The 24,419-nt window shown below is 38.2% G+C and overlaps 1 protein-coding gene across 7 annotated transcripts in view; it reads left to right on the forward strand.

Moving 5' to 3' along the window:
- The window catches only part of PHACTR1 (phosphatase and actin regulator 1), a 504,389-nt gene that overhangs the window by 8,831 nt on the left and 471,139 nt on the right, over positions 1-24,419 (forward strand). For all 7 annotated transcript variants that reach the window (XM_081056333.1, XM_081056322.1, XM_081056326.1 and 4 more), the window contains one exon: positions 18,204-18,350. In XM_081056333.1, coding sequence (XP_080912459.1) covers positions 18,204-18,350 — 147 coding nt within the window. The remainder of the gene's footprint in view (positions 1-18,203; positions 18,351-24,419) is intronic.

A 24,419-nucleotide genomic window follows, 5' to 3' on the forward strand; every position in this document is an offset into this window, starting at 1 on the left:
CTGATATTTATTCTGCCTACAAGTAGAATTATGAAAATGGTGACCACTCAACCTTTACTCTGATGAACTTAATTGAGATCAACTGAAAAGCTCTGAATACATTCCGGAAAGTAGCTCTGAGCTGTACCTTAGATGAGATCCCTTTTCCTTTCCTTCTTTAGGTCTTTAGTGCCTAGTCCAGTCCTTATAATTTTTGGCTGATTAAACCTCAAACCAACTACCATTAACACTCCTTCTTCCGGCCAGACTCAATGGAAGGTGTCTATAGATATCCACTTAACCCACCACCCATCCCGCCCCAAATTCTTGCACTTTGAGAACCACTCTGCAGGCCTTGTCATGGTGTCTCTAGCAGTCTTGCTGAGTGGGTTGTCTTCCTTTCCTATGTCTGTCCCCGAGACTTTAATATCATGGCCATAGATGTGTCTTATATCTGCCCTTGCAGGTCTAATTTGCTCCGTAATGACGGAGGCAGGAACAGTGACGCAAGGCAACTGGATCCTTGTTTGGGGCATGATTAACAATTGGATCATCATCTTTCCCATTCACCACTCTATTATCCTCCCCCTTGGCCCTCAGAGTCCTGCTCAGCACAGCAAAACCTGCCACATCTCTGTCTCCTCATTGTGATGTCCTCACCAAGCAGTTTACGTGTAATGATTGTAATGATTGTGTTCCCCGGGCGGGCCCTTGTCTCTGAGAAGTGCTTCAGATGACACTTATGTAGTTCACAGCCTTGTTTTTACCGTGCTCAAGGCATCATCCTCAGTAGATACTTGTTTTTCGGGTTTTGGTTTTTGCTCTGTAACTCTAGACAGGAAGTAGCACGCTGTGCTTCACTCCTGGATGACAAGTTAACTACCAAGCCTTCCTTCCTAACCTCCCACATACTCCATTTTAGACCTCTAATTGCTCACACCCAGGCTCTCCAAACCTGTGTTTAATACAGGGAACATTTTCTGTGAAAAAGAGCATGAAAGCAGATCAAAAGGAAAAATATTATGGAGATAGCCAGCCTGCCAATTCCATCCATATGCAGGTAACCATGAACTCCAACCTTTGCTTTCTGGAGTGTGCCCTTGGAAACGTATATAAATTTGCCTTCTTGGTGTGGACAATTTACCTGCACGTGGTCTTCTAATGTTCTCCGCGCCTTTGATCCCAGCAAGCATCTACTTTGCCATGTATTGTGATTCAGAGCTCATAAGTAAAGTAGGGCATGAGGATAAAAGGAAGAGAGAGAGGAGGAGAAACAGCCAGGAAGAAAAGCATACGAAAATACAATGAAATAATTCCAATCAATTAATAACTCCTACATTCACATAAGGCGTATAAGAGAGTAAAGATACAGCCTGCATACAGCTAACATCAGCCATGACCCAGTTACCATAAACAATTCTCAGCTGCTTGGAAAAGAATTCTCACTCCACATTTGCCCAAACAAATCTGTTTTCCCCCCAAGAAACGTTCAGTACCAACCTCTGACTGAGCTGGCAGAGGCAAGAATAGGACGTCTAGCACAGCAAAATCAGCTCATGGCCAACACCATCTTTAATATTTTTAAGAATATTTCAGTAAAAAATCAGTCCCACAGTCATACAACACCACTGAATGAGTATGGTGTTAAGTTAGACTTCTGAAATTCTAGGAATGCACAGAGAGATTATTTTACAGATCTAGGTATCCTTTTTCAGTTACAAAACCAAAATGGTAAAATAAAAGCCTATGGCCAAAAAAAAATTGAAAAGAAAATCAACCTTACACAATTCTTTTAATTCTTTTATACTTTTAGTCACTTTCATACATATTCGTGTTTTTACAAAGTTGCAATTATCGCATATACAAAATTGGGATGTATGAAGGAAATCTTTTCCAGGACTGGCTGAAGAATGTCATAGTATTTTCGGGCTTGGACTTGAGAGTAACACCAGATCTGAGGTCAAACTATGATTTCCCCTTCTCAGCTTATGATATGATGCAAGCTATTTCATCTCACTTTGCCTCATTTTTCCCTTTTGAATGCAAATTATGATAGTAAGAATTCTTAGCCCTAAGGTTTATGTTGTGGATTAAATAAAACCAAATAGCATTTCACAAACTGTGATAAAATATATAATTTTCAGGTGATATTCTTTTGTAATAATAATGTATTTGTCTGATTGTGTTCTAGAGAAATGTAAATCAAAAATATTTCATTGAAATATAAAAATATGTAACTAGGCCTCGTATATGTAACAAGGCTACTGCTTAAAACAAGGGAAAAAACAGGCTGACTAAAGTCCATTTAAGGAAAAACATGAAGTAAATAATAATGTGGATGATATTTAGATGTAGCAAAATCCATAAAAGTGATACAGGAATGACTAAAGTTTGGAAACACTGACCAAATAAGTATAAAACACTAAGCAAAATATCAAGTATCTAATATGCACTTAATAAATGTTAACACTTATGTTAATCATGTTTTAATTTTGTTAAGCCACAAAGGAAAATGGCAGAGTCTCAGCTTCCCCAAGAGAGAACCCCACCACCCCTCCTACCATTTCTCATCTCTTCTAGGACCATTTATTCCTAATTCAAATTTCTAAGCCCTTTGTAAATGTGACAGTCTTTACACACAGGACCAAGATAAAGCAACAAAACTTTGATTTTAAAAATAAAATTAACAACTCCCAAAAGAATCTTCTTCATAGTTTGGCTAGAAATTTTCTTTCTTCAAACTCTTAAAACAGTAGTTAAACTGTATTGATTTCCTCTGAATTTACAACAAACTCTATCAGAATATGGATGCCTGGTGAGTGAGCGTTTATAAGGTGTGATAAAAAAAAATATGGTGAATGTTTAATTTAAAAAATTATTACAGTAAAAGACCTTGCCATTAATCCCCCTCAAAATATTCCCCCTTGCTTCAAACACACTCATCCCATCATTCTTGCCACTTTCTGAAGCAGTTCTGGAAGTCCTGTTTCGTGAGTGTCTTTAGTTGTGCAGTCCTGGCTGCCTAATATCCTGAATTGATTCAAAACGTTTACCTTTCATCGTCATTTTGACTTTGGGGAAGAGCCAGAAGTCACACGGTGCCAGATCAAGTGAATAAGATGGATGAGGACACAGTATAATGTTTTTATTTGACAGAAATTGACGTACCAGAAGCAATGTGTGACACAGAGCCTTTCTGTTGTGATCACAAAATATGGTGAATGCTGCAGCCGAGTGCCATCCAATGGAAAGGCAGAGATCTTCAATACGGAAAGTGGCACACTGAACCTTAGTAACAGTGTGTGACAAGTTTCAACTTGCTCTGTGCAGTCTGCTGAGTATGAGCTACAATTGAGAGAAGGTGTGTTTTAAAGTGTGCTGTAAATCATCCTACTTCATGACAATGCTCTGTGTCACACATCACTTCTGGTACGGCAATTTCTGTTAAATAAAAACATTATGGTGTGTCCTCATCCACCTATTCACCAGATCTGGCACCGTGCGACTTCTGGCTCTTCCCCAAAGTCAGAATGATTCAGGACATCGAGGCCGCCACGACAACACAGCTAAAGACACTCACGAAAAAGGACTTCCAGAACTGCTCCATAAAGTGGCAAAAATGATGTTATGGATAAGTGTGTTAGAAGCAAGGGGGAGTTTTTTGAGGAGCATTAGTTACCATGATTAAACTTGATAGGTGACATATATGGCTGAGTCCATTTTAACCCTTGTCTCTGATAAGTAAGACCACACTGCGAACATCATACTGCAAGACTGATTTTTATGTTAGTCCCATATCCTATGCTACCTCAGTAATTTGGACATGTGTAAATGTTCAGAAGGAAATGAGAATGAGAAGAGCATTCACATTTTATGTGCCAGGGGCTTGGTATTTGTTACCTCATTTAGTTCTGGAAAAGAAAATGTGTGAAGTACTTATTATCCCCATTGTACAGATGAAGTAATCCATGTTTCCAATAATTAAGTAACTTCCCAAGTTCACACAGCTATTAGAAATGGAGCCAGAATGATAATCTTCAACCTTTTGATTCTTTCCACTACATCATATGGGCAACTAGAGCCACAGAAGGAAAGATGTGTGGGCATACATGGTTCATGTATTTCCACACATTCTCAAAGGTAGATAGAATGTCTCAATATTATAAGATATAAATGTGGCAACTGAGTTACTTTGTGTAATTTAACCTCTAGGTTCAACTTCTCTTTACCTATTTGGCGAAACTATCACTACGGAATGGTGGGTCACTGTCCTTTTGGTTGAATTGCAGGGTGAAGAGAGGCAATCCACATGAGTCCTTATGGGAGCTTCTTATACTTGTAGCTCATTTTTTTCTCTCCTTACTAATGTAAACACATAACAATTACAGAAAATTTAGAAAATATAGACAAACAACACAACAAAACTCAACTAGATCCATCATCTAAAACTAAGTACTCTTTACAACCCGGTGTATATTCTTACATTCTTTATATATATATATATATATATATATATACACACACATACATATTTTTTTACCCTAATCAAGCTCCTCAGATTTATTATCTTCAATTTGCTGTCTCAATTTAAAATAAATAAAATCTTCATATGTTGGAGTCATCAATTTTAACTGATGTAGGAAATAATCAAACATAGTTTGGGCTAAGAGAAAGAGGTGAACCATTCTTTGTTTTGGCCCAAAGGGTGACTTTGCCAGCTGGGTTGATGGTCCTGGATCTGTTCTGCCATTATTTACTAGAGAGACTCTCTGTCTAATCACCTGTGATCTGATTACTGTCATCAGGCAATCTGTAGACACAATACAATGCAAATAAAATATCTACCAAATCTATATTGGACAGGCCTTCCTCTTAGATACATACATTTAGGAATTAATGTGTTTTCCTCCCATTCACCATCACAATATGTTTTTATTCTTATTATATAAGTAGATGCAATACTTTATTACATATCAAGAGCAAGTGCCCACATCTTTTTAATGTTACATTTAACAGTATAATATCTATAATAATATTAGAATCAGAAGGGTCTTCATTCAACTGGCTCATTTTATAGATGATAAAACTGAGACTCAGGAGACAGAAGAAGCAGAAATTTGTTCATTAAATACTTCACATATACCAGAAGCTATCCAGGTTTATTTCATTCAAAATCACAAACTTATGAGTTAGATATGATTGCTCCCAATTTATAGGAAATTAAAACTCAGCAGGATCGCACAACTATGAAGAGGTGGACCCAGAAATCAACCATGAGTCTTTCTGACTCAGCTTTCCCCTACACCATCCTGCTTTTCGAGAAAGAGGTGACTTATCTAAACCAGATAGCTGGATGGTGGCAGACCAAGAGCTAAAATTCCATCTCCTGTTGCCTAGTCTGATGCCCATATCAGTACATCCTGTTGTACCCAGGGCCCCAATGGAATTCAAGCCCATAGTCTTTGCCTCTTAGATCGCTTTGCAAGTGACCATCCCTGCAGTTTGCCACACGAAGGTATGTTCAAATATATGTCACCCTTTTGTACACTGCACATAAGTTAGAAATATTGGAGCCTTCTAATTTCAAAGAATGGCATTAATCACAGCAACTATACTGGAAATCAGCCATGTAGAAAATACAAAATTAAAATAAATAGGGTTAACATTACCTGTACTATTAAACAAGGTTGGAAAAGTGACTGTGTCTCTTAACGAGACGTGTTCACCATTTAAATAATAGCCATTGGGTTTCTGTCCAAGTCAGTTCCACATAAAAAGCCTGAAACACATTTTCCTTTTTGCATCTAGCATTCTTTAGCAGCCAGCCTCAGCAACTTTGCAAAGTGTCTACTTTAAGAAGCTGAGAAGAAAGGAAGCAACGAACATGTGTTGCCCGCCTACCATTTGTCAGGCTGTGTGTTAGGAGTTTTACATTTATTATGTAATGTTTTATCCTCCCAAGGCCCAGTGAGAGAGTTGATTTTATTTCTAGTTTACATATAAGAAAACTAAAACTAGGAGCGCCCACTTTTTCCCAAGATCTAATAAGTATTAAGCTTGGGAATAATGCCAAGGTTTAATTTCACTGTGACAGCCTTACTTGGAGCTGGCCAGTAATAATAGTTTTAAAATAATAAACATTTTTTGGGACTTTCCTTTTCAAAAGACAACATGGATTGCATGTTTGAATCCTCATGGTAGCCCTAAGACATAAGTGCTATGTAAGGTCCATCTTATAGAAGCACAAGAAGTTGGTCACTCGCATAAAATCATACAACTATTATGTATAGAATTTGGGTACAAACTCAGGAAGCCTTTTTTCATATTTTCTGCAAGGAAAATGATATCCACATTATAGCTTATATGTTCATATAGGTGAAAATTAGAAACTGCCACAGGTGGACAGATAAAGAAAAAGGAAGATACTATATTGTCACAGTTTGCTGGATTGGGGCTGGGAATAAACACATTTCAGCCAGAGGATGGGCAGAGTTTAGACGTGCAAAGATGGGAGGAGAAGAAGAAAGATTTTCCTGTGCAAAGATTTGTACTATCATTTGATAATGCTTGTTTAATTTTTGTTTGAATCTTCTATCTTAAAATTTGCTAACTGATCTATCAAACTGGTTACGATTCGGGTTTTCTGATAAATAGATGGTATCTAAGCATTCATGATTGGTGCTCTGAGGCCATTGAGAACCCATGTGTATTACTTGTGCTGCATATCAAATTAGCCCCAAATTAGTGGCTTACAACAACAAACATTATCTCACAGTTTCTGTAGGTCAAGAATTTGGGTATCTTACATTGGTGATTCTGGCTCAGGGTCTGAGGAGGCAGTAAGGATGTTGGCCTAGGTTGCTGTCAAATGCTTGACTGGGACTTAAGGGGGCTCACACATGTGGTGCTTGGCCTGAGGCCTCTGTTCCTTGCCACATGAGCCTCTCCATCGGCTTCCTAGGTGTGCTCATGTCATTGCAGCTGGCTTCCCCCAGAGCAAGAGACCCAAAGAGAAAGCGTGTTAGATGCCACAGTGCATTTTATGACCTACCTTTGGAAGGGATACACCATTACTTCTACCATAGTCTATGGTTGCAGAGACCAACCATGATTCACTGGGGGAGGGGGCTTCACGAAGGCAAAAATACCAACAGTTTGGGATCATTGGGGACCACTTTGGAGGCCGGCTACCACACCACACAAGTTTTTGTGGGAGCAGATAATTTGTTTAAAGAAAGAGAGAACATGGCTCTGATACTTGAACAGGTTTTGCTATTATATTTCATATCTTGAAGTGGTTTTTAAATTAGGCACAATTTTACATAAACCAACATGTAGTCCCTGTGAAGGAGAAGCCACTATGCTAATTTTAGGGTAGCTATTAAATAGTCTTACATCCATCATTTTTGTTGTTGTTTTTGGTATGCACAGTTTTTTATTTTATTTTTTATTTTTCAATTAGAGTTGACATTCAATATTATATTAGTTCCAGGTGAGTAGTATAATGGTTAGATATTTCTATAATTTTTTTTCTTTTTTTATTATTTTTTTAATTAAAGTTTATTGGGGTGACAGTTGTTTGTAAAGTTACATAGGTTTCAGGTGTCTATAATTTATGAAGTGATTTCCCTGATTAGTCTAGTACCGGCCTGACACTATACATAGTTATCATAATATTACTGACTATGCTGTACTTTACTGCCCCCTGACTGTTTTGTAACTACCAATTTGTACTTCTTAATCCCTTCACCATTTTCCCCCAGCCCCTCAACCCCCTTCCCATATGGCAACCATCAGTTTGCCCTCTGTATCTATGGGTCTGTTTCTATTTTGTTTGTTTGTTTATTTGTTCTTTAGATTCCACATATAAGTGAGAGCATATACTATTTGTCCTTCTCTGATTCATTTCACTTAGTATGATACATTCTAAGTCCATCTATGTTGTTGCAAATGGTAAAATTTTATTTGTTTTACAGTTGAGTAATATTCTATTTTATATACATATATGTAATACTATATATATTATATTATATTTAAATATATATGTTTATATATAAATATATATTCATATATATTTATATTTATATATATCACTTCTTTATTGAATTGTCTATTGATGGGCACTTAGGTTGCTTCCATATATTGTCTATTGTAAATAGCGCTGCAGTGAACGTAGGGATACATACGAGGTATGATCTAAAAAAAAATTGATTACAGTGAAAGACACATTACCATTAATGCCCCTCACAATACTCCCCCTTGCTTCGAACACACTTATCCCATCATTCTTGCCACTTTCTGAAGCAGTTCTGGAAGTCCTCTTTTGTGAGTGTCTTTAGTTGTGCTGTCGTTGCTGCTGTGGTGTCCTGACTCAGTTCAAAACATTTACCTTTCATGGTCATTTTGACTTTGGGGAAGAGCCAGAAGTCACACAGCACCAGATCTGGTAAATAAGGTGGATGAGGACACACCGTAATGTTTTTATTTGACAGAAATTGCATACCAGAAGCGATGTGTGACACAGATCCTTTATGTTGTGATCACAAAATACGGTGAATGCTGCTGCCAAATTCCATCCAATGGAAAGGCAGGGGTCTTCAATGTGGGAAGTGGTGCGCTGAACCTTAGTAACAGTGTGTGACAAGTTTCAACTTGTTCTGTGCAGTCTGCTGGGTATGAGCTACGATTGAGAGAAGGTGTGGTTTAAAGTGTGCCATAAATCATGCTCCATCATGACAATGCTCCATGTGACACATCGCTTCTAGTATATGGCAATTTCTGTTAAATAAAACATTATGGTGTGTCCTCATCCACCTTATTCACTGGATCTGGTACCATGCAACTTCTGGCTCTTCCCCAAAGTCAGAATGTTTCAGGACATTGAAGAATCCATGACAGCACAACTAAAGTCACTCACGAAAGAGGACATTCAGAACTACTTCAGAAAGGGGCAAAAATGATAGAATAAGTGTATTAGAAGCAAGGGGGAGTATTTTGAGTGGTATTAATGGCAATGTGTTTTACTGTAATATTTTTTTTTTATTTAAACATTCACCTTATTGTTTCATCATGCCTCATATATTGTTTTGAATTAGTGTTTTGGGTTTCTTTGGATAAATATACAGGAGTAGAATTGCTGGGTCTTACAGTAATTCTATTTTTATGTTTTTGAAGACCCTCCAAACTGTTTAGATGTCAAAAGAGCTAAAGTAATGACTGCAAATAATGACAGTTTCACTTCTTCCTTTCCAATTTGGATGTCTTTTATTTATTTTTCTTATCTAATTGCTGTGGCTAGGACTTCCAATACTATGTTGAATAAAAGTGGTAAAGGTGGACAGCCTTGTCTTGTTCCTGATCTTAAGTCTAAAATCACACTTCAGTACAAAGTCCAGTCTAGGTTCAGATATTTTTTATTTTCTCTTGTATGTATATTCCACAGTCTTAATTTGTCTTTTAGGACACTGGCATATTTTTAAGACTGCGGTTCCCTTCCCCTATTTTAACAGACCATTCTTACTTTTGAGGTGGTCTGACATTTCTCATAGTGAGACTCAGGTTATGCATTCTAGGCTGGAATACTCCAGAGAGGAATTTTAAGATCATTAACATACCCTGCTCATCATCAAAATATTCCGCAAACTTAGCATCCTTTATTAGTTCTTACTTGATCTTAACTATGATATTTGCAAAATGATGACTTAGTAACTCCATATCCCTCTCTATGCTGTGTCAGCCCTCAACATTTTACTGTAAGCACTAGCCCTCCCCTCTCCTGAATTTACTTATTTAGTTATTTACCCACTTATTATCATTTTTATCCATTTATTATTTATTATTAGGACTCACAAATACCTATTATTGATGGTTTATCATTTATTAGTAGAGTTAATTGTTTTGTGCTCAAATTGTTGCATATTGGCCAATACAAGCCCCTTCAAGCTATCTCCTCTGTTCTTGTGACATGCACCTTTCTGTGGGGGAATGCTGCCTTGCTCCTGGCATAAAAAGAAGCCCATTCTCATCATTCTTTCTTTCTTCCTTATTTACATTTCCAACCTAGTTATTTGTTGTTCTTATTAATGCAGCACAGAATGCTAGGAGCAGAATATTTAAAATGTCAAGCCATAGATATGATGATAGCCTAAAACTAATCTGAGACAGAAAAAAAAGTATAGAATTTTAGCATAGTGGAATAGTGGAATATTAATATTCATGAAGATGGTCAAAGCTATTAAGAAATTATTTTAGTTAATTAAATCAAAGCTAATTACATTAATTATTAATAGTGAGGTTTTGTAAATATTTGGCACTTAAAAGCAATAATTCTCCAATTTATTTGTACATCTTAAGCTGAAAGATTTTTCTATTATTTAAAAAGAGGTTGTGCATTTATTTTTAAATTAACAATGGCTGGTATCAAATTACTATGATACTTCACATACTATGATATTCTCCAGGATATACTCATTTACAAAAATGATGTAATAGTTTATTTCTAAATGTGTAGCTAATGGTAGCTAGCAATTTTTATTAAAGTAAGTATGATATAATTTTGTTTTGTAGTGGTATATAACTTATGTAGAGTGATGTGCACAAATATAAAATGTATAACTTGATGAACTTTTACTAAAGTAAGCACCTTTTCTGAAAAGTATAACCACTATTCAGGCCAATATACAGAATATTTCCTACATCACAGATAGATCCTTTGTGCCCCCTCAAAGACAATATCTCTCTAATAAACCTTCTATCAGTGTATATTAGTTTTGCTTTTTCTTAAACTAATATAAATGGAACATATACAATGAAAAAGAACTAGTAATCAGAATATATAAAGAACTTCTAAAACGATAATGAAAAGACAAACAACTCGATTTATAAAAAAAAGTGGACAAAATACTTGAATAGGCTCTTTATAAAAGAAGATATGCAAATGTTTAATAAGCATAAGAAAAGATGCTCAGCATGATTACTAAAAGATAAATTCAAATGAAAACCTCAATGAGATATTACGCACACACCAATCTCGTTAAAATTAAAAATTGGAGAAATCATCAAAATGGTGGCGTGAGGAATTTACAACTAATCGAACAACAATAACTCCACAAAGGACTCCCTGCACAGCAGACAGGCAAGACGAAGAGGCCCACTACTGAATTCACCTAGGGGTGGATGAATCTCGCGAGTGGGGGAGGAAGGAAGGGAGAAGTGCAGAGACGGAGCCGCGGGGGCGCAGGACGCAGACCTAGCTCAGTGCTCCGAGCTCGCTGCATCCCAGAACTACCGCAGCTGCGGGAGAGGGAAGAACTTGGACTGCTAGGGCTCCGCTTATGGCCCACAGGGCTGAGGGGGCAGCATATAACACGGCTGAACCCAACACTCACGGCAGAGACCTCGGAGAAAAGACTGAGGGAAGAAGGCTGAAAACAGTGGTTTCAGCCCTCACTGCTGAACAGAGAACGGAAGCCTTAGGCACTGAGACTAGCTGCCCCCTCCCTACACTCCCAGAGCTCTCCCCGTCCCCACCTGCCCGGTGCTAGAAGCGGAACAACAGCAGTGTCAGATCAAAAGAACAGAATATCTGCTGTTCTAAGAACTGTGGACCGCAGACACAGATTCACAGCCCAACTAGTTCTGGCAAAGGGGAGGGAGCTGTGGAAGTGGGATCGGCTGTGGTGGTGGTCGCCGATGTTGCTCTGGGCCATCTCTCACAACTCACCCAGCCCCTGGCCCCACCTATCTGGGTGGATCCCTGCAGGAGTAAACAGAACTGCTGAAACATACGGGTTCTGAATCTGGTGCAGGAAGAGCTTTGGAACTTCAAAAGCTCTCGGCATACCCACAAGGAAACTGTGCCCTGTGACCCAGATGAACTATTAACAGAGGAGAAACCGATCTCCCAGGGAATCCTCATTGTGTGAGAAGCTGGAATAGTGCAGAGAAAACATAGCACTACTGTGTGAGAGAGGAAAAAAAGGATGCAGTCAGAGAGAAAATAAAACATTCTTCCAACAAGTACTTAAAAACAAAAGAAAGACTTCTTCCTATCAATCTGTTGCAGAAGCCATTCCTGTAGATGTCTAGGAAGAGAAATAATAAATCAGTAATTGCCATGAATAACTAAGGCAACAAGACAGCTCAGAAAGAAAGTGAAAACTCTCCAGAAAAGGAACTTAAAAACATGGAAATATGTAACTTAAATGACAGACAATTCAAGATTGCAGTTCTGAAGAAACTCAACAAGATGCAAGAAAACACAGAAAGGCAGTTTAATGAACTCAGAAAGGCAATCAAAGAAAAACATGAGCATTTTATGAAAGAGATTGAAATTTTAAAAAAGGACCAAATAGAATTTTTGAAGATTAAGAACTCAATAGAAGAAATCAAGAATGAAATAACCAGCTTAGGTAGTAGAGTTGACCAGATGGAGGAAAGAATCAGTGACATCAAAGATAGAAACCTGTAAATTACACAGATGGAAGAAGAAACTAGAGACTTAAAAAAAATAAAAGAACTCTACAAGAATTTTCTGACTCCATCAGAAAGAGCAATATAAGAATAATGTGCATAACAGGAGAAGAAAGGTCTTCTCAGAGAATATATTCAAACAAATTGCTGATGAGAACTTCCCAAACTTGTGGACAGAACTGGATCCTCGAATCCAAGAAGCAAATAGAACACCTAATTACCTGAATCCCAACAGGCCTTCTCTAAGGCACATTGTATTGAAGCTGTCTAAAATCAATGACAAAGAAAGAATCCTCAAGGCAGCCAGGGAAAAAAAGATGGTAACCTACAAAGGAAAGCCCATTAGATTATCATCAGATTTTTCAGCAGAAACTCTACAAGCCAGGAGGGAGTGGAACCAAATATTCAAACTTTTAAAGAGAGAAATTATTATACTTACCTGGCAGGGGAGATACCATGATCACGAAGGTGGTTTTCCCAGGGCGAGGCTTATCCATTGCACTCCGGATGTGCTGACCCCTGCGATTTCCCCAAATGTGGGAAACTCGACTGCATAATTTGTGGTAGTGGGGGACTGCGTTCGCGCTCTCCCCTGTTAAAAAAAAAAATAAATAAAAAAAAAAATAAAGAGAGAAATTATGAGCCAAGAATAATATATCCAGCCAAGATACCCTTTAGATATGAAGAAGGAATAAAGACCTTTCCAGACGTACAGAAGCTGAGGAAATTTTCCAATACACGACCTGCACTACAAGAAATACTAAAGGAGGCTATTCGATCACCATCAACAGGGACAATTTGTGGCAACCAAAACATAAAAAGGGGGAGAGTAAAGTCCTGTTCCAGAATATGGGAATGGAGAAAGTAAGCATGCTGAAGAGAATGGAATACTCTAAATATCAAACTTTCTTTTACATAAATTTAAGGGTAACCACTCAAAAAAAAAATCCAGAACTGAAATATATACTGTAAGAAAAGAAGAAACAGAGGGAAATATCATAGAATACCACCACATAGAAATAATAGACAACAACAAAAAGGCAAAGAAACAATGGAGACACAGCCTTACCAGACTACTAAAGATAGAATGACAGGAAATCCTCATGTATCAATAATCACCCTAAATGTAAATGGACTGAACTCACCAATAAAAAGTCACAGAGTAGCAGATTGGATCAAAAAATTAAACCCAACCATATGCTGTCTCCAAGAGACACATCTCAGCTACAAGGACAAGCATAGACTCAAAGTGAAAGGGTGGAAATCGACACTCCAAGCAAATGGTACCCAGAGAAAATCAGGTGTAGCCATAATGATATCAGATGAAACAGACTTCACGGTGAAAAAGGTAACAAGATACAAAGATGGACATTTCATAATGGTAAAGGGGACTATACAACAAAAAGACATAACAGTCATCAATATTTATGCCCCCAATCAGGGAGCACCGAAATATACCAAGCAACTACTAACAGAAATAAAGGGAGAAATTTTGTTTCTATATACCAGCACAATTAGAAAATGTAATTGAAAAGGATCATTTACAATAGAATCAAAACTATCAAATATCAATGAATAAATATAAGAAAAGAGCTGCAAGACTTCTACATGAAAAACTACAAAACATTCCAGAAAGAAATTAAGACGAACAAAATAAATGAAGAGTAGGGGTGAATATACCTATTGTGCTGTATCTTCCTCTGGCTTTAGCTCTGGATATAACAATGCATGAAAGGGTCTTCAGTGTTAAAATGTTGACTGACTTTAGAAAAGAAAAAAAGAAAGCAGCCCTCACCCTGAGCTAGTAGTCATATTCAAAAGGAAGTAATTGTAAACACACACACACACACACACACACACACACACAAATAACCCCACTACATTTTGAAGTTGTTGAGATCACAGTTGAATTCAGTCCTTTCTAGACATACACCCATAGTCACACATGTACACGCACAAACAATCATATGGGTTTTGCCTCATGATAGAAGTAATATGAGGGGAAAAAAATAGATTCTGGAGGATGTATTGTTACATAATAGATTTAAGACTATGAAATTATTTGAATGAAGTATGGATACCACGTGGTTTCCTCAATATTAGTTATAAATCAAAGGAGCAATGTAGTTTTTTGGATGAAGAGATAATATATGCCATGGATACTTATAGAAAGAATAGAGACACAAGAATAGCTGCAAATATTCATGGAGTATTAGAAGTAGGCAGTGTCTTAAGCCCAACTTATCTGCACTTGCATTTTTTTTAAATTAATTAAATTTATTGGGGTGACAATTGTTAGTAAATTTACATAGATTTCAGGTGTACAATTCTGTATTATATCATCTATAAATCCCATTGTGTTCACCACCCAGAGTCAGTTCTCCTTCCATCACCATATATTTGATCCCCCTTACCCTCATCACCCACTTGCATTTTTATAGCCGAAGTGTTTGAGAGCCATTCTTGTAGCGTAAGTGGTTTGTCCAGTGTTAATTAATGGTAGTGGTAGTACTGGGAGCAGCACCCACTGTCATTGATCCCACTCTAGGGCTCTTCCCTTGTTGTCACTCGGTCAGATATTTTATAATGAGAGGTCATTTATGTGAAAGGTATCCCAGAGAATAAAAAATATGGAAATATTGATACAAGCTCACAAAAGTGAATCCTTATACAACATAAGAGGGAGATACATGAAATGGGACTGATTTTGTAAGGGAATTGTTAGAACTAAGAAAGATATAAGAAAAGAGACAAAGTGAAAAGAGAATGGGAAAAAATAGATGAGAGAAACAAAGATGAAAATAAATTAGAGAAGCCAAAAACATATGGAAAATCATAGTCAGAAATGAAAATGTGAGGAAATAATTCAAGAACATGAACATATATATAGTATTTTGTTATTTTTGTAAAATGTATCTATATAGAATTATATCCATAATGAAATAATATGAAAGTGCATTTAAATTCTTTTGAAGAAAGGTAAATGTAAATTGTAGTAATTTTAATTTCCTAATCCTGGAAAATGTTGAGTGAATAAGAAACAGAAATTCAGAGATGTACCTCTCTATATCAAGAATTATTAATATGTAAAATCAAAGAAACCCAGGGAACATTAAGACTAGGTATTCTTTCAAATTTATTTATTTATTTATTTATTTATTTATTTATTTATTTATTTATTTATTTTAGAGACATGGCTGATGAGGGAACATACAAGGGTGTAGGGAATCCCAAACATTTCAACATTTCAAATAATCAAACAGCACTGCATTCATTCAAAGAGAGGTATAGTTTATACAGTGCTCAGAATTGTTTGAGTTTATTTCCTTACTTTTGCACTTCCTTAAAAGCCTGAACCTAAATGTTATAGTCATAATATTGCTTTGCAGCCTGATTAGTCATGGTTCATTTGGAGAGCCAAATACCTCCCTGGGATAGGAGGCATCCATTTTTAATCTGTGTTTAACAGACATAAATGGGACTGAATAGTGAGGCAAGTATCATGGAAAAGTGAATTTAAAATGTGGCTAGTCAACCAAGTATACATACTTAGCAAATCAAGATACTGGTTAAGGACACTGGATTTGGAATCAGGCAGACATGGATTTGGTCCCCAGTTGAGGTACTCATTAGTATGTAACCCTCATTCACTCCTTTTTTCTCTTCTTTCTCCTTCCCTCCCTCCCTCTCTCCCTCTTCTCACTTCCTTTATTCAAAAGTATCTATTGAACATTTATTGTGTACTGGGTTCATGCCATAGACTGGTGGGCCAGTTGGCTCACATTCCTGAGGGAGAACATGGAAAGTTTATAGGAAAGAAATTTGTGATGTGCAGCACGAGCGAAGGTCCAGATGCAGAAAGGAGCCAGGCTGTTGGGACAACTCCAAGCAGACTGAAGGTAAACAATAGGAGATGAATTTGGAAAGACAGGTGGAAATCAGGTTGTAAAGGGCTTTGAATACCAGGATAAGCAATTTCAAATTAACCTGCAGAAAATGGACTAACAATTAGAAATATAGTGGTTAGGGAGATAGTCTAGTACAGAAAAGCCAAAGCGGAAGATTTCAAAAAGAATAGATTACTACATACTTTAAAGAAGCCAAGGAAGAAGTGGATTTAACTGTTAGCAGGATGTTGATGACCTTTAAAATAACTTTGGCTCGGTGGTAGGGATAGAAATTAGTTGTAGGGATGAAAAGAGGGAATTGAAGAAAAAATAGAGCTTATGGGGGCAAAAGTTCCACAGGAAAGTTAAACCGAATGGGAAGGAAATAGTATGGTAGAGAGGGAGGAAGCAGTAAGGCAAAGGACAGATATATTTTTCCTAAGATCAAGAATTACTACCTATGTGTGAAGTTAGGAGACCAATGTAGAGAGACTGAAAATTCTGTGGTTCAAGAATACAAGATGAGAGTTAGAATTGACAGCTGGTGGAGAGGGAAGTCTTGCAGTCAGAGCAGGACTTCCTCATCTGAAACTGAAGGGCATGACTTGACACAGATTTTCTTTGTAGGAGGGAGGGAATCAAGGTAACATTTATCTGTGTACTCCAGGTGGGCTCTTATTAGAAAGAACAGAGGCAACATCAGGCCACAAAAAGACCAAGTGACTGAAGCTGCAGAAAGACAAACATAAAAGAGGGTTAGTCTGTCAATAGTTCCAGTAGGAGCATCAAACCATTCTGATCCACACTCCAGAAACCTTTCTAGGTCCTTCTGCTGTGTAACATGGAAGGTTGCAGGACACACATTCAAAGAAATGTAAAGTGCCCTTGATCTTCACCTCTTTTTCAGAAACAATGGTACAGAGTTATAGAGACTACAAGTCCAATCCAAAGGCACCAAATAAAAAGTTGAAGGTTAAATGGATGGGCATTTATGTAGAGATAAACTCATCATAGAAGTTAGTGGTTGTAAAAGAGAGCCACTCACTTCTGTGTGAGTATGCCTAGTCTACATTCAAAATACCAACTCTAGAAAAGTTACTGCCAAACTGCTCTTAAACGTGCATACACTTTTCCTCTACCCTCCAGCTCCAGGGCTCAAAGGGGCTGGTAAGTTTGCTTCTGAGCATTTCACATCTGGCTCTGCCTCTGTCTGAGCTCTGGTTGGTCAAAAGGGAACAGAGGGGTACTTTGGGTGCAGTGCCCTCCTCAATGACCAGCTGGGGCTAGGCTTGCAGCCCAGGAGTATCATTTATGCAGGGAAAGCTGAAGCAGGTGTATCTGGCTGGGCTAGAGAATCCTGTGAGCTAAGGATACCCTAGTGTACACTTGAAGAGCAGAGTAAGTACATTTGGCGGGAGAGGGCACAGTGCTGACTGGGCATCTTTGCTCTGGAGTCTTTTCCTTCGCATTAGCCTATCTGTGCCAAGAGCTGAAAACCGGGTCTGCGGGCAGGAGGGAGGGTGTCAGTCCGAAGCACTGACCGGTTGTTGGCCCTGTGACTGGGAGAGGAGTTAGGGGGAGCCCTGAGCGCCAGCCAGGGATAGCCTGCCTGATCTCTGCTCCAGTCCACAAATCCTTAACGGATTTTCTTTCTCTCCCCTCACCCTTTTCTCTCCTTCGGTCTCTTTCTTTCTCTCTTTCTCTTTCTTCCTTTTTCCCTCTCTTTCCCCCCCTCCCTTCCCATCCCTTTACCCTTCCTCTCCCATCCCCCTCTCCCCTCCCCCTTTCCATGTGTGTGAGCCTCTTCCTTTCCCCTCCTCCCCTTTTCCGCCTGTCTCCCTCTCTCCATCTCCTTCTCCCTCTCAGCTCGCCGGGCGACCCTGCTTCTGCCTCCCACATTAATGGCGGCATCTTCGGAGGATGATATAGACCGGCGGCCCATCAGAAGAGTCCGCTCCAAGAGCGACACGCCGTACCTCGCAGAGGCCAGGATCTCCTTTAATCTAGGGGCAGGTAAGGACGACCCTCCTGCCCTGCTCTCTCCCCCACCTGGCTTCCTTCCCTACCTTTGCTCCTCGCCGGCTAGCTCAGCCCCCAGCCCCTCCTCTGGTCTCCCCCGCCCGGCTGTGCCCTCCCCTCCTGCCCCCCTTCCTACCCAGCCCTGCGCTGCCGGGGTGCGCTCGCTCACTCGCTCTCTTTGTGTCTCCTGTGTAAAGAGGGTGTGTGTGTGTGTGTGTGTGTGTGTGTGTGTGTGTGTGTGTGTGTGTTGGGGAGGTGGGGGAGGGTAGTACAAGGAGCCGTACATTCGCCCAGGAGTCACACACGGGCTTTCCTCTTCCATGAAGAGAAGAAAGTGTTGCCACTGATAAAACAATGATCATAGGAATAACCAAGAGCTGGGTCAGGACGTTGAGAATGCGCTGGCTGTGGGAGGAGGGTCTGGACAGGCTCTGCTGGCAAGGTTTGCTGGTGGGGCTACTATAGAGTGGGTGGAACTTGTTGGTGACATTCAGACTCTGGTGATTTTGCCTGATTAATACGACCGCTGTGGTGCTGAAGTGGAGAGGGGGTGGGGTTGACAGCTGGGAACAGGACCTTTTCCCTGCACCAAGCAGTTGGCAAGCAACCATGGTGATGATAATAGTAATAAAATGGTCTATACGACACGTGTTAGGTGATTTGATGGTGTCACTGGAACTGGTGCCCAAAGTGGCCCAGATGGTGTTAAGTGAAAAGAGTAACTGAGGTAGAGGAGGGAGGGAAGAAGATGAGAGGATAGGGGAGAAGGAAGAAAGGAAAGAGCAATAGAGCAGACTGAGGGATTCAGAGTCAAATTGCTTGAGTTAAGACCTCTCAAGATGACCTGATAAGTACCCAGTGTGTGATGTCTCCACTGCTGCTACTGCTCCAGATTCACAGGCAGACCTCACCCCTCATTACGAGTGGATGGTAACGACCACTGGGAGAAAGTTGCTCCCCACTAACTTCACAGTGCTGCCTTCTCTGAATGGCTCCTAAGCCTCCACCCTAGCTTGTGTTTCTGCCTTTCTAGAGTCCCTTAGTATCCTAGCAACTCTAACACAAACAGAGTGAGGGCATTTTCCTGAAGACCCTCTTTCAAAGTAAGTTAAAAAAGCAGATGATACTATTTTCTTTAGGATACTAAACCTTTGAAAATGGAACTAAATCAAACAAAGTGTGTGTGTGTGTGTGTGTGTGTGTGTGTGTGTACGTGTGCTATAGCAAAGAGAACCTTCAAATGATGAGTATTTTATACACTATGGTGAAGAATGGACAAAATGTTCACTAAGCAACCATGTCTTTATGACTGAAAGAATGGCAACTGGATGTGCCAAAGTGTCAAGTTCCTTGGAGAGTAATTTTCCTGTCTTGGTGATTTGGGTTTTCTAATTATGTTTTCTCATCACTCCTAGAAGTTTGTTTCTGGATTTGGGGCTGGGGAAAGAAGACTTTATTGGGGGAAGCTTTGGCAGTTTTTGTGGCATGCTGTAGTAACCTGTGGTCTCACTTTGGAACTGTTAATCCTACTCTTGTATGTTCCAGATTCAGGATAAGGTTGTGAGGGATCTTGGAAAGGACTGAGAAAGTCTCTTTTAGGACCAAGACTGTTTTCCCACCCAGTGATATTAGGATGTATTCTCTTGAGCCCTTTGCTATCAAACTCTGGTATATTCCTATAGTGTCTTTGGCTAACATGAGAGGAAAGGGTCTAAAGCTGCAGTTAGTAAAGGCTATTTACCTCCTACTAGTACTTTTACAACAAAACAATAGGCTAGAGCACTAAAAAGAGTTTCAGCTACCACTGACTTACATTGAACTATTTTGCCACCCAGCGATTTGCAATCTTTTATTCTGGTTAAATTGCTCTAGAGGCCAATTAAACTATTAGACTTTTCAGAAAGAATGTGTCTCCCTTTCATCTGGAAATAACAAGCCAAACAAGCTCTCAGTCCTTTCCATATCTCCCTTAGAATACCCCTAAAAGCAAAGTGTCCAGAAAGACGCCAGCAAGACAGAGAATGCTGTGGAGAGGACACTGGTAGAGGAGGGAGGGCCGTCGCACAGGCTGCGTTCTGCAGTTAGGGGAGCTGTCCTTCTCGGTGGTGCTGAAGTGAAGGACTGTGTGACAGGGACGTGACTGTAAGGCGGACAGCGGAAGGAGGGGTGCTCAGTGTCTCTGTGATGGAATCCCAAGGAGAACGCGGAAGATCTGGCCACCGAAAACTTTTCTATCCTTGCCCACTTAGATTTGTTGCCTGTTTACTATGCCTCACGCCTACTGCTCCACTGCTCCAATCTGGTGGTTTGCTCTAATTTTGCGCCGGCTGCTCACTCCTGGGGCTTTGTTTATTTCCCAGCTGGTTTTTGGTTGCTTCCCTGACATAGTAAGATCTACTTGCAGATGTGTCTTTCCCGGCGTTTAAAAGTAATTGTAACCCCTGGTTTAAAAAGCAAACAGCCTTGTTTATCTCCTTAAGCAGCAAGTTGTAATTAAACTATTAGTGTCGTTATCAGTGTTGCTGAACAGAGGAGCCTACACACTCTGAATAAACTACATAATTTGGGCATAGAGAGAATTTTGTTTGTCTCTTAACAACAATTTATAAAATATTAAACAAGGCAGCTCTCATCTGCCTTTTCTTTCCACTCTTCTCCCACCCCCAAACAGTCACTTGTTGTTTATTCTTTCCAAAGAAATTCTTTATTGGTTTAAACTATTTATGTTTAATATTTGTTTTGTCATACCCACTCATTACATATAAGTCCATGTGTAATGCTTTAGAGGTTTGATAATCCTTCAAGAATATCATATATATGTATAATTTTACTTGGATATCATGAAATCATTTTGTGTACCAACTCCCTTAAACTAATTTTTACAGTTGCCAAATAAAGTGGACTGGGCATTTTGAATGCTAATTAAATACTGAAGCATTTCTTCAACTATATCCAGTCCCTGATGGTACTTAATAATATCATTTCAGAAATAATTCCACAGCTTGAGTGAAGGAGATACTCCTTCAGCTGCAGTCCCAAGTCAGTCAAAGAATAGCACCAAAATGTGGGTCTTTCATAACTTTATGAAGATGTTAATTTTAAGGTTTAGCCTAAATTGAGAAATAGAGAACAGAAATTTTCTGAACCATGACTTGTTTCTAAAAGAGCCCCTTTTGTAGGTTTTTAACTTCTATTTAACATTTAGCGTATTATGCAAATATTGATAGATTGTTTGCTGAAGATAGTATAAATGCCAGAGAAAACCAAGCCAATGTATTTGCTTAAAGTTACCCAGACACATCAGACTTCATTTAAAACTTTGGAAGAGGTTCTTTTTCCCCCCGAGAATTTCAAATGTATTAAAAAGATATATCAGAAGAGTATGCTCACACTCTTAGTAGCAAGTGTTTTTAATTGTGTTCTCACTTAGCAAAGAACATCAGTGACATTTAGTTTGTAAGAACGTACCGTGCCGTGTGAGGTCATTCATTCACTACACTGAAGTGAAAGCAGTGAAGAGTTGCTGCTCACCTGCAATATTTTCCTACGGGCTAGTGTATGCTATTTTTATATATTGACAATATATAGAAGAATATTCGATTCATAGAAGATGCTGAAACTGAAAAGTTTTCTGTGATTACACACTAAAATGAATGAAAGTATTATGATAAACGGAGGATTTAAGCATATCTTAAATTTCTTAAAGGGATGCCAAAAGAAGGAAGGTGAGTCACACTGATGATTTAGGATTATTTAAAACACAAAATCCACATTGGACACTTTTGAGAAGATAAGGAATTTTCTAATTATAAGGAGGTTTGACTTTGTTGACATTTAAGAATTGCTTTGTATGGAGGAGATTTTAAAATAATAGCATGTTTAACCCCCGCATACTTATTCTCCTTGGAAGGCTAAGATTTGTTTTAGTTCCTGATGTTACCCAAGAATAGCTATTTCTGACTTCTGTTGGTCTCTTCTACTCTTTCAGGCCCAGAGGATAGTGAGAGTGAAAATTGGCTTGCTCTGGCTACCTATAAGAATGGATGGGTCAGCCAGATTAAGTTATAAACTGGGTCTCAGGAAATCTCTTTCCTACCTTTCTTGAGATGGAAGACTTTTATTCCTTAGCTAATTATGAAGGCCCAATGTATTGAGAAGTGACAGCCCATAATGTGCTATCATTACTTGTAATGAGAACTGTTGCTGGGCAACATTGTGAATATCGTCATGCTAAACCAAGGTTTTCACCAGACTGAAGGTCTTTGTAAGCATGCTCTTTCACCGTTTCACTGAAGAATGCCAATATAGTGCGCGGTCTCTCTCTCTCTCTCTCTCTCTCTCTCTCTCTCTCTCTCTCTCTCTCTCTATATATATATATATATATATATATATATATATATATATATATATATATATATTTATTTATTACTGATTTTAAATTGAAAGCAGATCATATGGGCCTGGGATTTATTTGGTGGGCCCAAGCTCTTTTTTAGTATTGCTTTTCACATTCAGTAGCCAGAAATCAAGTGGCTGACCACATAGATGGCCAGGAGTCTCTACTGTGGGGCTTTCTGAAGTGTGCACTCCTTTTGTGCCTTTGTCAAAGCTAGCTAATCAATAATCTCATTATTTCATACATTAAGGTGGTACTAGTGAAGACCACTCCAGGTAACATATAAAATAATATAAAGAAGGTACAGGAAAGTAATTAATGTTATGAGGAAATAGAAATCCTTTTGCTGCAAATATATAACCATAAATATATAATATATAAACCATGTCATTATTTCGACAAAAATTTATATATTTATGAGATAACTCAAACAGAAAATCTATGTTGAGTGGTTAAATTTATTTAGAATATTTTGCCAGGAAATTTTTTTTTAACATCGAAGAACTGTATTTACTATTATCTTATGATTAGAGGATACATTACTTATTTGTTCTGTCTGTAAATGTCCATATAATTTAATTCCATGAAAGACCACAGAGATGAGTTTTATATGAAAAATGTGAGGCAAGAATCAGAAGAACTTGATTCTAATGCATCTCTTCTATTAGGATAGTGGACATGTCATTTAACTTTTCTGGGCTTGATTTTCTCAGCTCAAGAGGAGGGATTTGGAATTTAAAATCTCTAAAATTCCATCTAATAAAAAGTTTGTATTAATAGCTGATAATTCTAGCTCTAGCTGTATTATTGGATACATACAATAATCTGATTTTACAAATAGTCTTATTTATGGTATAAAACATATAAAATAGCATAATTATAATAAGAATTAAAACATTAGATCATAGCTAAATTGTAAAAATAAGTTGAATTAAAAGAGAATTAATATATATTACAAGACACATTTATATATACAATATTAATTAAAATATTTTTAATAGAATATTCAGGGATTATAGCATCTTTAACACAGTTGATGTTCTATAAATATTGACTGAATAAGGTGTTAGGGAAATCTTAGCAATAAATGGAGAGTGAAGAAACAAAATATTAATACAGTTCCCAATTGCCGTTTTAAGTATGTGAGCCTGTTCTCTTTTATATAATTAAAATGAAATGGGAATATAAGATTTGTATTTTCCCTTTAGTCTTTTAAATTACCAAGGAAGGTAAACATGTATGCCAACTAGCTAAAAGGCTGCATTCAACCAAGCTGCCATGACCCCTTTGGAATCTGAAGGTAGAATAATCCTTACATCTAGGCACTGACTGTAACACTTGGCCATGAACTACAAAGAACTATTCTTTCCTTTTCTTCACAGGCATATAAGCTGACGAGAGCAAATAAACTATTGGTCAGAACTGGACATATTGATACATGTTTACATTACATTTAGTACTAGGCAAAATATTTAAAAATTACTTATGGAGTTACTCTTTGATATATGCAACTTCAATTTTTTTCTCCTTGACTCAGTAAGGTAAAAAGAGAGACACACATGATAGCCAGTGTTTTATGTTATGTAAATAAAAAAGAGCCTGAAGGAACTGTTAATGGATATAACATTTTCCTCATTGTATGGTAAAAGAAGAACTCTAGCATTTTC

Source organism: Rhinolophus hipposideros, assembly GCF_964194185.1.
Source record: "Rhinolophus hipposideros genome assembly, chromosome: 8".
Classification (NCBI taxonomy): domain Eukaryota; kingdom Metazoa; phylum Chordata; class Mammalia; order Chiroptera; family Rhinolophidae; genus Rhinolophus; species Rhinolophus hipposideros.